The 14,710-nt window shown below is 41.2% G+C and overlaps 1 protein-coding gene across 2 annotated transcripts; it reads right to left on the bottom strand.

The window, feature by feature from the left end:
* Positions 1-58: 58 nt before the first annotated feature.
* On the bottom strand, positions 59-10,650 carry NMI (N-myc and STAT interactor). Of its 2 annotated transcripts, none has more exons than XM_054209148.1 (10): positions 10,368-10,650; positions 9,254-9,304; positions 7,598-7,682; positions 7,145-7,296; positions 5,622-5,729; positions 3,789-3,951; positions 2,761-2,867; positions 2,454-2,646; positions 1,690-1,796; positions 59-739 (listed from the first exon to the last, which is right to left on the bottom strand). In XM_054209148.1, the coding sequence occupies exons 2-10, from the start codon at positions 9,296-9,298 to the stop codon at positions 551-553; spliced, it is 1,149 nt and encodes a 382-aa protein (XP_054065123.1). In that variant the 5' UTR covers positions 9,299-9,304; positions 10,368-10,650; the 3' UTR covers positions 59-550. The 2 variants fall into 2 exon arrangements, with proteins under 2 accessions (XP_054065123.1, XP_054065122.1); XM_054209147.1 differs by lacking the exon at positions 10,368-10,650 and adding an exon at positions 10,058-10,338.
* Between the last annotated feature and the right edge of the window lie 4,060 nt (positions 10,651-14,710).

Below are 14,710 nucleotides of genomic sequence, written 5' to 3'. Positions count from 1 at the left end.
GGCCAGTCACATGCAGCAAACCCCATCAGACTGTTTCCCCAAAATAATCTAGTTTAGGTAAAGAATGATCTCAACTCTTAATATTTTAAAGTAAGCAAAATCATGAACAAAAATAATAAAAAAATGTCATTGTAGAAACAAATGTTAAAAGTAAACAATAAACCAGGCTATAATCTTATGGGATTACATATGGCTTTTGTAACCAAAATACAAGAAGGAATAGGTTTATCCCACTTGGGAGTGACCCGTCTGAAATGTGCAAGATACAAAATCTGCAAATGTGCAGAAAGCAATCTTACGTTTAAGTTTCAAGTGCTGGTAAAGGCTTTTACTGTGACTATAATCAAGAACCTCTGGGACACCAAGCAGTGAGTTTTACTGAATTTCTATGCAGTCTGTGCTGTTACACAAATCAGAAAGACAGGTCATTCCTCTTTTTCAAGTATAAATTTCAGAACATTAAAGTACAAGGTACATAACTTTCGACGCCTCTGATGATGCGAATACTTGGAACTTCATGAGTTCAACCTACAATTTCCTCTACGGCATGCTAAGCATCCTCCTCAAAACAAACCCATGTTACTCCTTTTGATACATATTTGATATTCTCTATTTCCCCGCCGCCATTACTAGGCTTTTGAAAATGAATTTCAATCATGTCCTGTACACTTTCCTCATCATCTTCCACCTCTTGAATTCCTTTCAACAGAATGGTCTTCTTAGAAATCCCGCAATAGAGCTAGTGAGGAAAGAAAAACAAACTTGCATTAAACATCAGCTGTTGCATGTACATCTAAAGGAAATAAACATATCCTTGATCAGATACGGCTAGGATTTTTGATGACATTTTAAGACTTTGGATGGTGTGGTATATTTCTATCACTGAGTATAGCAGCAGTTCTGAACTCTATCATAATACACCTAGTTCAATAGGCAAAGCACCCAGCCTCCTCAACTGGTGTGTCCTCCACTCCTGAATGCACACAGACACTGGATTTGGGGATCTCTGATGACTCCAGACAGCGTCACTTCATAAAAACCCATGCCAATACATGATATACACCTGCAAAGAATGCTGTTGTATCTCATAAACACACACACTCTAGTCAATGCTTTAATTATAAAGGCCTGATTATATACACAATACTGACTTGATTACAATCTATTCATACAAAGTAAAAGACAATTTCAGTGAGAATACGATGAGCAAGCAGACTAGCGTTACAGGAAAATAAGTCATTATTTGGGTTGAATGAATGAATGAAAAAAATGAACGAGCAGACGTTTCACAGAACAACAAGGGTCTCTGCTGAGACTATCAACAAGGCCTCTCATTAGGGATGAATATGACAGTGCTTTGTGACTTGGAAAAACGTTGTCTACTATTAACCTAATTCACAAACAGTTCAGTATCTGCCTCCTGTCTAGCACAGACATTGTGGTAAGTAATGATATAATTTGATCAAGGAAAGACGTGCACACTATTTAAAAATAAATTATAGCTTTCACACTGCAAAACATAAGATTATCAGCAGAGCAGCATATTGCAGACTCACGCTTGCTATTAAGTTTCACAAAGTGCATGACGCAAAAGCTTCTGCAGTCCACAGAACTGAAAATTCTGCTCATATCTCCTATTTCCCATGTATCTCTTCTATTTAGGGGTTAGCCTGGGCTAGATTCTTTTACCTGAAACTTTTCCAAGTGTACGTTGATGTCTGGGGACACAGAAAGCCTATAGCACCTTCCATTTACAAAGAAAGGGTATTTAGTACAGCTCACAAAGCCGTTAGCTGCTGTAATGGAGAATGAGAGAAAGAGGAGTAAGAGTAATATAATCTAAAATGCATTTTGTAAGCATATCAAAGAACGGACTAATCTTTCTTATATGTATTTAGAACCTAAAATACGATAACACACTTGCAGATTCTTCATATGCATTTTGAAAAAAGTTTATCTGGCATTTCCAAAAAAGAAAAATCATTAAATACCCACAAAAGCTTCTGAAATAAATCTAAAGCAGCTGCTCTAAATGGATGTGGCTCCACTGATCTTCATAGAATTTCATACAGTTGGGCAATCTGAATGCCTGTCTAACTTCATTGTCATGAAACAAGAGCTAAAATCAAACACATTTTCCTAATTTTCTTTTTGCAATATAAGTGTCTAGCAATGCAAAGAAAAAATAGTTTTTTGACAAAGTTAAGAAAGAAATAAAGCTCACAAGCTGCCTATCAGGTCATTTTTGATCAAAAAGGAGTATGATGAAATACTGCTTTATTTACAGATGTATGGGTGAACCCACATCTTTTCCTGATCTACTTAACTCTCCGTGGGAAGAATTTGCTACATTCAGTGGTTAAGTTAACACAGAATATAATATGGAATGGAATGGAATGCAGAATGGACAATATGGCCTGTACATCTAGCTAAGACAATATCATATACTATACCTCCAGGTCTGAGGAATGTAATAACGGCTGTTCTAGACTGCTTGTCATAGCTCACATTTTCTACTTCTCCTCCTCCGCCCTGTTCAGATTTGTAGAAGTTCAGCTCTAATTTGTCTCTCACCCAGTCTTCAGGAATGGATAGGTCAGGTACTTCTGAAACATTGATCTTCTTTCCCGACATGGTGACATGGAGCTAAAAAAATAATTTTGTGCGCTTTGTGACTGAGAACACCCAAAAACCCCGAACTTAAAGCACTTTAAGAACTGCAAGTTTGTATCTTTACAGTTTCATATTTCAGTTGATTACCTCAAATTTGATTCCCATGTCAAGTGTAAAAGGCTTCACACTCACATCTGCTATTTTGTTGTCCAGGTTCACAGTATGCTTACCCATTTTTATCAGTCTCTGGGCAACTAAGGAAAATCATAAGTTTTTGCATATGAAAAGGTTTGTTTAATCAAAGGTAAAACCAAAATTATTCCCCAGCCTTATAAGTAAAATGTCCTTTTGCATCAATAAAGGAGAAATAAATAACAGTTAGGCAAGCGGATCCCACTATCCATGTCTTCAGGCATGTCTGTTTCCATAAAGTCTCATTGGTTATAGGCAACAGGTAAAATATTGTACTGTCTTTAGAATAGTACAATAGAATAGTATAGAATAGAATAATATAGAATCTTTACGCTGTCAGAAGATGCTCTCACTGTATCAAATACTAGACTTCTCATATTTCATTTAAAATATCCTTGGATGAAAACCACATCACTAGCTTTGTATCTGAGATATGCTCGCGTATATGTACCTGGAATATACTCGGTGGGCGAGTTACCCACCGAGCAGAGCCTGCAGGCTCCTTGTGGGCAGGCACCAGACTGGCCAAACAGCAACTATCCCAGTGGGAAGCCAGCAAGGTACAGACCACACCATCCCTGTGTCTCAGATCTACCCATCATCTGACGTGTACATTTAACCAACATAACTGCTGTCACAATAAGGTACTGCCCAGAGTACAGAAAAAAAATCAAATTCTGCTGTCAAAACATTTTGACTCATTCTTGACAATACTCTGTAAGGTAGAAACATATTCCCAGTTTCAAACATCAAGTATTGTTTGTATTAGCTGAGAGCAGAAATCTGGTAATCCAACGAAGACAGGCAGAGGGCTTGCAAGAAATTTGTTCTACTGATTGGTATCACAATAGTGAAAGGTTCTCTGTGTATTCTTTCTTTGGCTGTTGTTGATTTTTTTTTCCAAAACATTTATGTAAATCTTCTTCTTTTGGCAATGAAATACATCAGAGACATTAATTTTATGCTTAAAATATGCATCATACCTTCTTCATCTTCAAAAGTAAGCAGTGCCTGGTTTTGATTCAGTCTGAATGGAATTTTTGTAGTTGCACCAAAAACACAGTGAGTATCCATATCTGAATAATCATCCCTCATGTCTTCCATGTGAGTGAACTTCAGTTTCATTCCCGCTACCTTTTTTTTAATCTAGTATTTTAGAATCAAGATAAGGGGAAAAAAATAATTCTGTAATTTATTGCAGAACAGAAAAACAAACAGTAGTCTTTCCTTGAAGTGCTACATATATTTTGTATTTTGAAAGTTTAACAGTCAAGCAGATTGAAGTCATGGCTGGTAAAACAGGTATAACTCTTCTAACTAAACTGACTAGTTCTACTTGTCTATTCCGGGGATTTTTGTCAGTGGGATGGGTTTTTTGTTTTCTCTTTGATTATCCTCAAACTTAAACTTGATACAGTAAAAATTCAAGTGAAGTCCACACTTCCACCTGCAGAAATATACTACTTTTGGTATGTAAAATTTGCAAAGTTTGCAAAGTATGTAAAATTTGCAAGTATCAGTGTCCTTTGTGTTGCTATTTATTTTTGCCTAATTGCATCACTGCTCTACAGCAATGGGAAGTCTGCTAATAAACAGCCTTCGATGTTGCCATCTTAGTAAAATAGTTAGGAATATCTTATCCCTATATATATAGTTACTTTATAACTAGGAATATATATATAGTTATTTTATAACTAGGATAGATTAAAACTCTTCATGAAAATGTTGGTTAGGAAAGGCTGCTTTGATAAACTTGAGGGAGTTTCAGATAACTCTTTTTTCCCCTTTACGTAACTATTTCAAAATAAAACCCTGTGTAGAAGAAAAATACTGTTTGCATTAAGATAATATAACCAGAGTAATGAAAGCATTCCTGCTACCTACCTTCAAAACTAGGATTTTATCTATGAGCCCACTTTCTTTCCATTCCTTCTACTGCCAAGGGAAAGAGAGACATTCTTCCGAACGATAATTCAGAGACTGGGTGTCTGAATTCACACTGAATCTCCTTCTAGAGGAGCCTTGGCCTGTCCACTGACTGCATAGGCTGGACTTAACTGACATCTTCTAAATTTAGAAATGGAATTTAGAAAGCTAAAGCTAATATTACAATATTGCTAACATTAAACAAGGTAACACTTGGATAGAGTTTCAGTCTCTGTATAAACAAAGAATGATGACAGTTTTCATTTTACTGTAAATTCCCCAAAATATTTGGGTTTGTTCCAATTCAGAATGAAAATGGGTTTTTAAAAGCTGAAATTTCCACAAGGGAAGTTCCAATTTCTGAACACCTACGAATCAGTAGCAGTTTCACCAAAAAGACACTTTGGATCCTACATTTAAATCTATTTAGTATCACTAATATTCATCTGGCTGCAAACTGAGTTACTTCTGATTTGGAGTAACATGAGAAAAACTATAATCAAATCAAGCTCAATACAGGCTAAAATAAATGCTACACTTGCCGTATAATTGACATATTCCCTTTCTTCCACCCTCTTGCCCAATTAGTATGAGAGTACTTGAAAATTACTAATGCTATGTGTATTTTTCATTCCAGTGTCTTCCATGTAATAATTTTCTGCTTTTCTTCATTCCTCTGATGTTTTCAATATCTCACATACTTGTTTCCATATCCTTAGCCTGCTTCACATTATCTTTCCAGGTAAAATAAGAAAATAAAACTTCAAGCTGTATTTTATATTGAAACCAGTAGAGGTTCACATGCTAACAACTGGCCCCGGCTGTCTAGAACTGACAAAATGAAAATGTGCACTTCCGAAAGACAAAGTGCAAAGTATTTCAAACTTTACCTGACTATCCTGCGAAGGCACAGAACTACATTCTGCAAGGTCTTCTTTGAGCTTTTCAATCTCTCTCTTCAGCTCAGCGTTTTCTTGTTTTAGTACATTGAGTTCTCTCTACAGCCCAAAAAGTATTAAATGTAAAATTCAAAATAGAGAAGACAAAAATATATTTCGGCAAAATCTGTAGACATTAGAAATGGTTTCAACTTTTAATTATTCTACACGACAGCCAAGCACAATACATTTTTTGCATTGCTTTAACTATCTGCAAGGTAAATTCACTCACTGAGGAGCAGTTTCAGTCAAAGTAAATTACAGAAAGAGGGTTTTTGAAATGAGTGTTTCCAAGCACATACAGCGTACCATAAATTGCACAGGGCTTTCCATAGTTATGTCAGTTCCTTATACATGCAAGGTCAGAACCTATGTCAACACACAAACATTCTGGTTTTTGTACCACGTGTGATCTTAGTAACTGTTATCCCCTTTTCTGAAAAGTTTAGCAGGTGAGGACAGTTCCTGACACACTGCTGCTCTTCCCTCTCTGTACTTCTTCAGCAGGAAGAGGGAACACTTCTACCTCCCAACTGCTATGTACTTCCTCCACACCAATGAATCCTAAATGGGCATAAAGCCCATGTAACTAAATCCAGTATTTCCTGGAATGACAAGGAAACACTGCAGATGTAGTCAGCTCCAGCCACCCACAATTACAAGATGACTCCTTTAAAGTTATTAACCACTCGAGACATTTAGACTAGTTCCCATCACCTGAAGATAACGTAAAACAAAAGCCAGATGATGATAAGGACCTCTTCTGTCCATAAAATCCAAACATTTATGATTGGAGAACCAAAACCAACTTTCAGAAAATCTCACGCCAACCTGAATGTACTTAACCTATTAATTATATTTCAATAGCTTGTAATATTGAAGCCATAATTTCTCATCGGTGATTTACGGGCCAAACCAAACTTCACTGAAACCACCTCCTTGACAGCCTATGGAAACCTCTATTACTGTACCGATGATTGCACGTGGCACACTGAGGTAATGAACCAATTAGTTCTAGGACCAAGTAGTCCTAGCAAGAAGAGCCCTCTTCAGGCTCTTGCTCAGCTCAGTGTCACTTAAGAAATCCCTTGGGTGCTGTAACGTCTTGTAAGATGGGCTGGGAGTTGACAAAGCAGTGGAATCAACCCGTTCAATTTTACCTCCATCACACAAAATTGAAACTCATCTGTTGGTGGAGAATCTTGGAAGAGGAAGACTGGTTTTGTCAGTCTTCGTCTTCTATACAAAATAAGTCTCAGTTTTGCCTTCACTCTTGCAACACTGCCCTAAGACTTATTTTATTGCACTGGTTTATCTGCCGCTGGAAAGCTATGCGTAGAACATTCTACTCGTACAGTCTGCAAACCGGCAAAGCCATTTAAACTGAAAAGGAGATATTATTCTTATTTTCTCTAATCAACGCCTCCTTCACAACTCCCCAGACACTAAGAGCTATAAAAAAGCCTGCTCCATACCTCCTGGGTGTCCCTAGACATAATAATGTCCTTATGCTGTTTCTCTTGAAAGTCCTTGAGCTTTTTCAGCTCCTCCTCTGCTTTAATGCACTCTTCATTGGCACTTAATTTACAGAGAAGAAGGTCAGCTTTTACTTTTTCAGCTTTTTCAAGTCTTTCCTGGACAGTAAAAAGAAAAAAAGGTTTTTGATTTTTTTTTTCTTCCACAGGAACAAACAAAACCTTAAGTAAGCCCTTTATATTTATTTATTTTTAACACTTTGGATAAATATTTTTCTTAGACTTAGAAATGTAGTTACCACTGAGATCAACACAAGCATGTACCATTGAAGAACAGAGAACAAGTTAGACAAACGTTATAATTGGGAGAGAGTTGATTTGGTTTTAGAAGGATGGACTAAAGGTCTTCCAAGTATCATTCAGCTAATTTGCACAAATCTGTGTGCTTTATAGAACTTGCCTTCCATTTCTTCAGTTCTTCTTTAAGTTTTTCCATCTCATCTTGTGATGTGCCAACAGGGTTGGGGCTTACCATACTCTGGAGAGAAAAAAGGAGGCACACACAGGTTTTCCCCTCCATTAGGCAAAAACTGAGACACACCAAACAATTCAAATGAGGCTTCAGAATAAAAAAAAAAATATACCCTCTGCAGTTGGATGAATCATTTCGCCATGGCAGATTTCAATGTATGGCCATTAATGAAAGTCCAGTGTATTTTGCCTGTGTGCCCATTTGCTGTTTTTCTCCAATTATGCAGGCAAAATATGTGGTGAGTCAAGAGACCGATTGTATTTCATAATTAAATCTTCCTAGAATCTGCATGCCAGAGGATAGCATATACCACATAATTTTTGAAAAATGCATTCAGGCACTTGGGCCAAATCATTGAACTATTTAATGGCTGGACAGGACAAAAATCTAAGAAAATGCGTCCTGGTCAGTAATCATTATTTGCTAACTATCTGATTGAAAATATTCACAGGCTAATATTTTGATAAATAATAAAAGCAAGTTGTCTCTATGTTCTTCCACAGGGAACTAAGCCCCTCAAACCCACAAATTTTTATCTACTTTCTCAGCAGTTCCTCTAAGAGAATGTATATATATACAGGCCTAATGAGAAAAAAAAATTCAAAATGGGATGCTTCCAAGCTCAGGGAGATTGGACAATAAAAGGTAACATCAAGCAGGAGGAAGGTAATAAAAGAAGCATTTCATAATTGAAGTACTTCAGGGCAGAAGTTTACAAGCACAGGAAAACTACAACTGGATAAAGCCCAAGAAGAGAGAAAATCTTCTGTTCTGTTTTGTTTCTATGGCTGCAATATTCTGCAGAAAAGAAAAAAAAATCCAAAGAGACCTGCTGAAACAATCCCTCCCTTTTACTTAATATTACATAAAACTTGAATGTGAACCATGAAATTTACGCATGGCAAAGGTCTAAATTAGATAATCCTGTCAATTCTCTTTGTAATGCTGGGTATTTCCTAAAAACAATAAAATATAAAATAATTTTTTCCACTACTTTGTCCAGTTTCAAGTGCCTATTAAGCAACAGGGAAATCCCCATCTGTGTATAACTGAAAACCGGAAAAAAATCCCTTTGCTCAAGGGACTGAGTGCAGGAAAGCAGAAGGATGGACGTGCCACAGATGGAAGCTGGTAAGAAAGAATGCCTGTTTTTTAGTGAAACATTGTCTAAGACAACAGTTTTCAACCTGAAATAATAGAAAAAATAAGAAGGAAACCACAAGAAATTCTGGGGGAAGTCCCATCCAAATTACTTGCCACACTGCAGGAACTGAATCCAGGGAGGCACCAGGAAAAAGGAAATTCCCCTAAGAAACCTCCAGAGAGACGGATGAGCAAGCGAGGCAGGACAGGAATATTCTCCCAGAATCTGTAATGCAGACACTTTGGAATGGGACTCTCCCGATGGAAAGAGGAGGCGGGAATGGGGAATGTCCAAAGTATAAAAGGATGGAAGAAGGTGAGACAAGAAGTTTCAGAAGCACTGTCCTAGCAGCCCTAGCACAAACCTTCACTCAGCGATACTATTGTCAAATATAGATTTTTTTTTTCCAGGCAGCACATCAGGAAATACTTACAAAACCATTATCTTGTAAAGATAGCGGGGGACTTGTGAAATCCATTGAAACCTGAGGGAACAAGAAAAGAAATCAGAACATTGTGTGTATTGGCTTTTTTTTTTGCAGCAGCAGAACAGAATAGCAGCAGCTGTGTTGAGCTAAAAGAATTTTTAAATGTAAATGCTGCACCATTTTATAGGCAAAAGTGATATATATTGGATATCTGAAGCTTTCTTCCTCACTAAGCATAAATGCCAGAGACATGTGAGGAATTCTGCATGGCACAATGTAATTTTTCAGTCCTGAAACTTTATGTACTTGCCTTTACACTGCTTTTGTACTGTGATACATGTTTAACATCCTGTGTGCTCTGTGCTTAACGGATACAACCCTTAAACCTGCTTAATACAATGGAAAATCACTTCCTTTACACAGATACTGTAAAATCTGGAATCTGTTGCCACAACATTTAGTGGAGGTAGATAAAAAGGAATTTAGAGAAGCTGATGGGCCACTGATCCGCAAACAGATGCTAAGGGGTGCAGGTTCCCGAGCCTATGGGTGCTGCGGCAAGTGCGAGAGCTTGGCACGGCAAGTGAGAGAGTCTCTAAGTGCCTCTGACAACTGCCAGGACCCAGGCAGCAGTGTCCTGACCCTTGCGGACATCTCACACGTTCCCACCTGGAAATCCCAAGCTTGGTTCTTACCCGACACCACCATCCCCGCTGCATTCGACAACGCGGTTCAGCATTGAGGCCGTCTTTGGCCAACGATGCAGGAATCCCTTTCTGCTTTACATTAAGTAACCCAAAATTTACTCACTTGTGTACCCATTCCTGACTTGGGAAAGTGCATAACTGGAAAACACCTTCGTTTGGCTTCTCCACAGGACAGCCCAGCTGCCAGCCGAGGCCCACCTCTGCACCGCCACCCTTCTCTTGTGGTTCCCTTCTCTTGTGGACCCAAAACACGTCTCTCCAGCAGCCCAACGGCCTGCTCCAGCCCCTCGCCTCCCCGGACGAGCCCGTCCCAGCCCCCCTCCGCGGTGCGGGGAGGCCGGTCCCGCCGGGAAGGCCGCACCAGGCCCAGCGCCCCGGCCTGAGGGGGGCGAGCGGAGCCTCACACAACTTACAGCGGCCGCGGGTCCCTGCGGCGGCGGCCAGCCGCGCTGCGACGAACGCTCCCCTGCAAGGTCCTGCGCAGCGCCGGGCGCCGGCCTCCCCGCAGCCCCTCCGGCCGCCGCCGAGACACCTCCCTCCGCCACCGGCGATTTCGCTTTCGCTTTCCCGCTGGCTGAGGAGCGGCTCCCGGGCACCCCTCCCTTCCCCGGTGCCCTTCCCCGGGTCCCCGCGGGCGACACCGGCTCCTTTTCCTCGAAGTGACGTGGAGGAAAGTGTCGCCGGCCGCCGCCTCAGCGCAGGGCAGCCCGCCCGGACCCCTCCCCGCGGCGGCAGCGCGGCCTCCCACCCGCCCCTCGCCCTCGAGGCGGCCTGAGGGGCGTCCCGCCGCCCCGCTCCGGTAACGGGGCCCGGGCAGCACCTCCGGGGAACGGCCCCTGGGCAGCACCCGCAGGTAGAGCCCTGCGGAAAATGGGGAAATCCCAGAAAAGGTGGGGAGCGGGCGGGCTGGGAATGGGTCAGGGAGGGCATGAAGGCGTCCAGGCGGCCATCGCCTCCCTGCCATTTGAACTCTTTCTTGCCTGTCTCTTAACTTGGCTGGAAGCTTCTGGTTTGGCTTCTGGTTTGGATTTTTCTGTGAAGTAAAGTGACTAAGACCTGGCGTCCTCAAGCTAATTTTGGTGAATTTGTTTTATATATTTACTTGTTTGTTTTCAACCACATTCTCTGGGATTATTTGTTTGTATTATAAGGCATAGGTATTCCTTTGCCGGGCTGTGGCAAAAGACGTAAGATATTCAGTGACAGAAAGACCCTTTGCTGATGGAGGTGCCCCGTTCAAAAAAATAATTCCTGGAAAAAGTCTGGAAAATGCAGTGGCAGACGGTTGCCATGCGGTCCTTTCCTAGGGACAGCAGCAGCCCCCCATCTCGGAGGGAGCCTGCCATCTTGGAGGGAGCCCTCCACCTCTGAAGAAGCCCCCCATCTCAGAGGGAACCCCCCATCTCTGAGGGGGCCCCCCATCTCATAGGGAGCCCCCCATCTCGGAGGGAGCCCCCCATCTCGGAGGGAGCCCGCCATCTTGGGTCAGGGGGATGAGGTGGTGCCTTGGGGAAGGGGGTGGCAGCCACCTCGCATCAAGCAGAGGGCTTCATCCTCTGTCCTAGAGGCACATCATTGATTTTATAAATGGGTTTGATTTATAAATATGTATATAGACTCATGATCCACGGCAGACACACCTAGAATTGGGCAGCAAAGTCATTGATGGGCAGCAAAGTCATTGATGGGCAGTCTATAGGCAACGCCAACCGAATTCTGTGGTGAGTGTTTAAGGTATCTGAGTTCTTTTTCAAGTCACGGAATCTTCAGAGTTGGAAGGGACCTCTAGAGATCATCTAGTCCAACTCCCCTGCTAGAGCAGGGTTGCCTAAAGCACAAGTCCTTTGACTGGCCATAGTGTGTGCTTTGTGGGTTGGATTGGAGCACCGATCCTACAGCTACCTCCTTTTTGCCCCTCACAAAAAAGCCTCATCAGTTCCTAGGTCTGTGATGACAACTGCTAATGCCAGCACAGGGAAAGAAGGGGAGGAGAGCTTCAGCATGCATGTAAGTCATCTCAGAGAAGTCATGGAATGTGGACTGGTGTGAAGTGATGGATAGTTGCAAGCATCCACTGCATTAGCCAGCAGGCACTCATTTTCTAAAGAGATTTCAGGGAAGAGCTGCTTCTGGGAAAGACAGGCTTAGATTTCCATGATGATCAGTTTGAGGAAGAGAAAGCACTGGCTCCTTGAAGGGGAGGGTAAAAGGCTTTGGTGACTGAATGATCCTTCTGCATGTGGGTAACTAAAGGAAAGAATGTCCTATGGATCCTGAGAACGCTGGTATGACTCACTTTGTCGTGCAAATTATGTTGCTAAGACAGACTGGACTTCTGACAGGAGCTGTCAGTTGGCAGGTATAAAGTGTGCCTGAGCTTAAGCATGGGTGGGTGAAAGAAAAGTACCACACACATCTTCCACTTGGATTCAGGAGCAGACAATGCATCCAAGACTGTAGCCAAGCAGCCAGACACAGCTGATTGAATTCAAGACTTACTGTCTATTTAGATACTCATAACAGATGCGTGAACAGTCATGAACAAAATTTGTGCAATTTCTGTGTCCTAGACCAAACACAAAAGAAAGCATATTCATAGAATTGCTTCAGGTTTCCTTTAAAACTCACTGATCTTTTAAATATCACCCTCAAAATTGGAAACAGGCTCGTACTCATTGACCGAAGTATTTTGTATGGTTAGCAATCAATCAGCACTGACTGTTAAAGAAATTAATCCTCAAAAATTCAAAATATGCCAGATAGTTGGAGAAAGAGTAGAAGCTGACTTTGCCACTTAGCAGATAGCAGATGTGGACTTCTACTTTCAGAGGAAAGCAGGAGGAGCTGTGTAGCCGCGAAGCATCGCAGTGAAATTGGTTGGGCTCCGCGTGCACACTTGAAGAGGCCTGCGCAAGAGCAGCCAGATCAAGGTTTTCAGAACTTTTGCTTTCATTGGCTGTACAAAGGGTATCCTGGATTGCACCCTGCTTGGATAGCAATCACCTTGTGCCACTGAATTCAGTGGGAGTTTTACCCAGGGGGTAATTATTATGGCAGTTTCAAATGTCGTTTATCTGTTTTTTAAGATAAGTGGATGAAACTATGACCCTGTATTTGAGATATTTTTTAAATTATTTTCTGCCTTGACAATGGATAACTCTGTTTACTATTGCTTTATAAACACAAAGTTGGTTACTAATGAGATGAGTAAAAGGGAGAGGTTTAGCTGGAGTAGCCAGGGAGGAGGAGGTGATTATGTTATGACCTAAGTACATCAGATTTCAGATTTAAATGTCAGAGTGGCAGGCTGCTCTCCAGTAACCATGGTCATGTTGGGAAGTCACTGCTGATCTGAAAGTGCCTTATTTTTCTAAACTCCGGGGAATGCAGCAACACCAGTCTGTTTACATGGCCTGCTTTGGGATTTGAGCAGAACAGTGTGTTTGTGCTTGTTTGGTGAAGGAAATTTATTGGAGATACTGAACTGGGCAAAGTTCCTTAAGTGAAATGGAATTGACTTGGAGTTGATATGTTCATTGATTTCTGTTTGTTGTGAATTTATAGTGTTAACCACATATGAATCAGAGTAAAGGGAAAAGCATTGATTTCATAACTCTAGAAGAGTCTAGCTAAAAGGGAAAATCAAGGAGTAAAATATAGCATAAGAGTACAACAAGCCTTAAAACTCTCAAGAGTTCTCTGAGCAGTTGCCATTGATAGCAAACTTGTTCTTCAGGAGTCTGAAAAACTCTTGATAAGCCTAGAAAGCTGGACTGGAAACTTCAAAAGAAAACCATGACCCTTCTGGCACCATAGGATTAGGACTCGTCTACATCAGGAAATACTCTGATTAAGCTGGAAGAAAGTTGACAGCCATAAGCTTACCTTTTATTGGTACCAAAACAATTTGACCATAACTCAGCTTCTGGACAGTAACTGTTAAGAATCACATGGCGTTGCCTTCAGAGGCAGAGTATTCTTTTAAAGTTAGACCAGGTCCAAAGAAGGAAGTAAATGGAATTTAGGTGCTTAGATCGTACTGTCATAATGAAACCCTGTTCAGTGCCTGTCTGATCCTTGAGGTACCCCAGCTGCAAAGGAGCCTTGTTCTCCAGACAGGTCTAGTATCACCTGAACGTTGGCAGTTCTGAATGCTTTAGTCTGTTAATGCTTAGAAGCCACATTCAACCACTGACGTGTTCTGATGGCATGTATGGTACTTTCATACTCCAACAGAATCATGTTCCATGGCATTCCATTTTTTTGTGTGCTTTCTATCCAAACCTGGCCAGCAGAGGCTAGTGATGCCTTCCCTGCTTGTCTTCAAGACTTGCAGAGTCTGGAAAATCATGTATGCTTTTGTAGAATATTAGTGCCTGGAAAAAAGGAAATAAAATTTCAGGTTCTTCATTAAGGACCTGCTCATGTATTCTGTCAGCACATTATCACACAAATACATTTCTTAATAAGCAGGATACAATCATGATTCCTGTTTATCAGTGCTTTTTTTCCTAGTGTTCTTTGAGAAGTTTTCACACATTCTGAGAGAGAGAACAGAGACTCCATGTTCCAGAGCAATCAGTATCGTGTGATCAGAGCACTGTTCCAGCAACTGGGAGAAGTGGGTTTGACCTCTCTTCAGTGTCCCAGTCCTTTGCACTTTGTCCGGCAGCTAGCCTGCCCAAAGGGAATGATGATTGCTGTACCACCTCCCATCCTTAGTGATCTCTACTCAGTTACTGGGAAAAAAAAAAAA

Source organism: Rissa tridactyla, chromosome 7 (genome assembly GCF_028500815.1).
Source record: "Rissa tridactyla isolate bRisTri1 chromosome 7, bRisTri1.patW.cur.20221130, whole genome shotgun sequence".
Lineage (NCBI taxonomy): Eukaryota > Metazoa > Chordata > Aves > Charadriiformes > Laridae > Rissa > Rissa tridactyla.
The sequence above is the reverse complement of the archived record's forward strand: the minus strand, read 5'-3'. Positions and strand labels throughout refer to the sequence as shown.

Bases quoted from the DNA above. Each gene is read 5' to 3' on its own strand.
- NMI (XM_054209147.1), bottom strand. From the start codon at position 10,090: ATGCACTTTCCCAAGTCAGGAATGGGTACACAA. The intron at 2,868-3,788 runs GTATGATGCATA...GATTTTCCTTAG, and splicing joins TACTTTTGAAGATGAAGAAG to TTGCCCAGAGACTGATAAAA. The intron at 2,647-2,760 runs GTAATCAACTGA...TTATTTTTTTAG, and splicing joins ACATGGGAATCAAATTTGAG to CTCCATGTCACCATGTCGGG.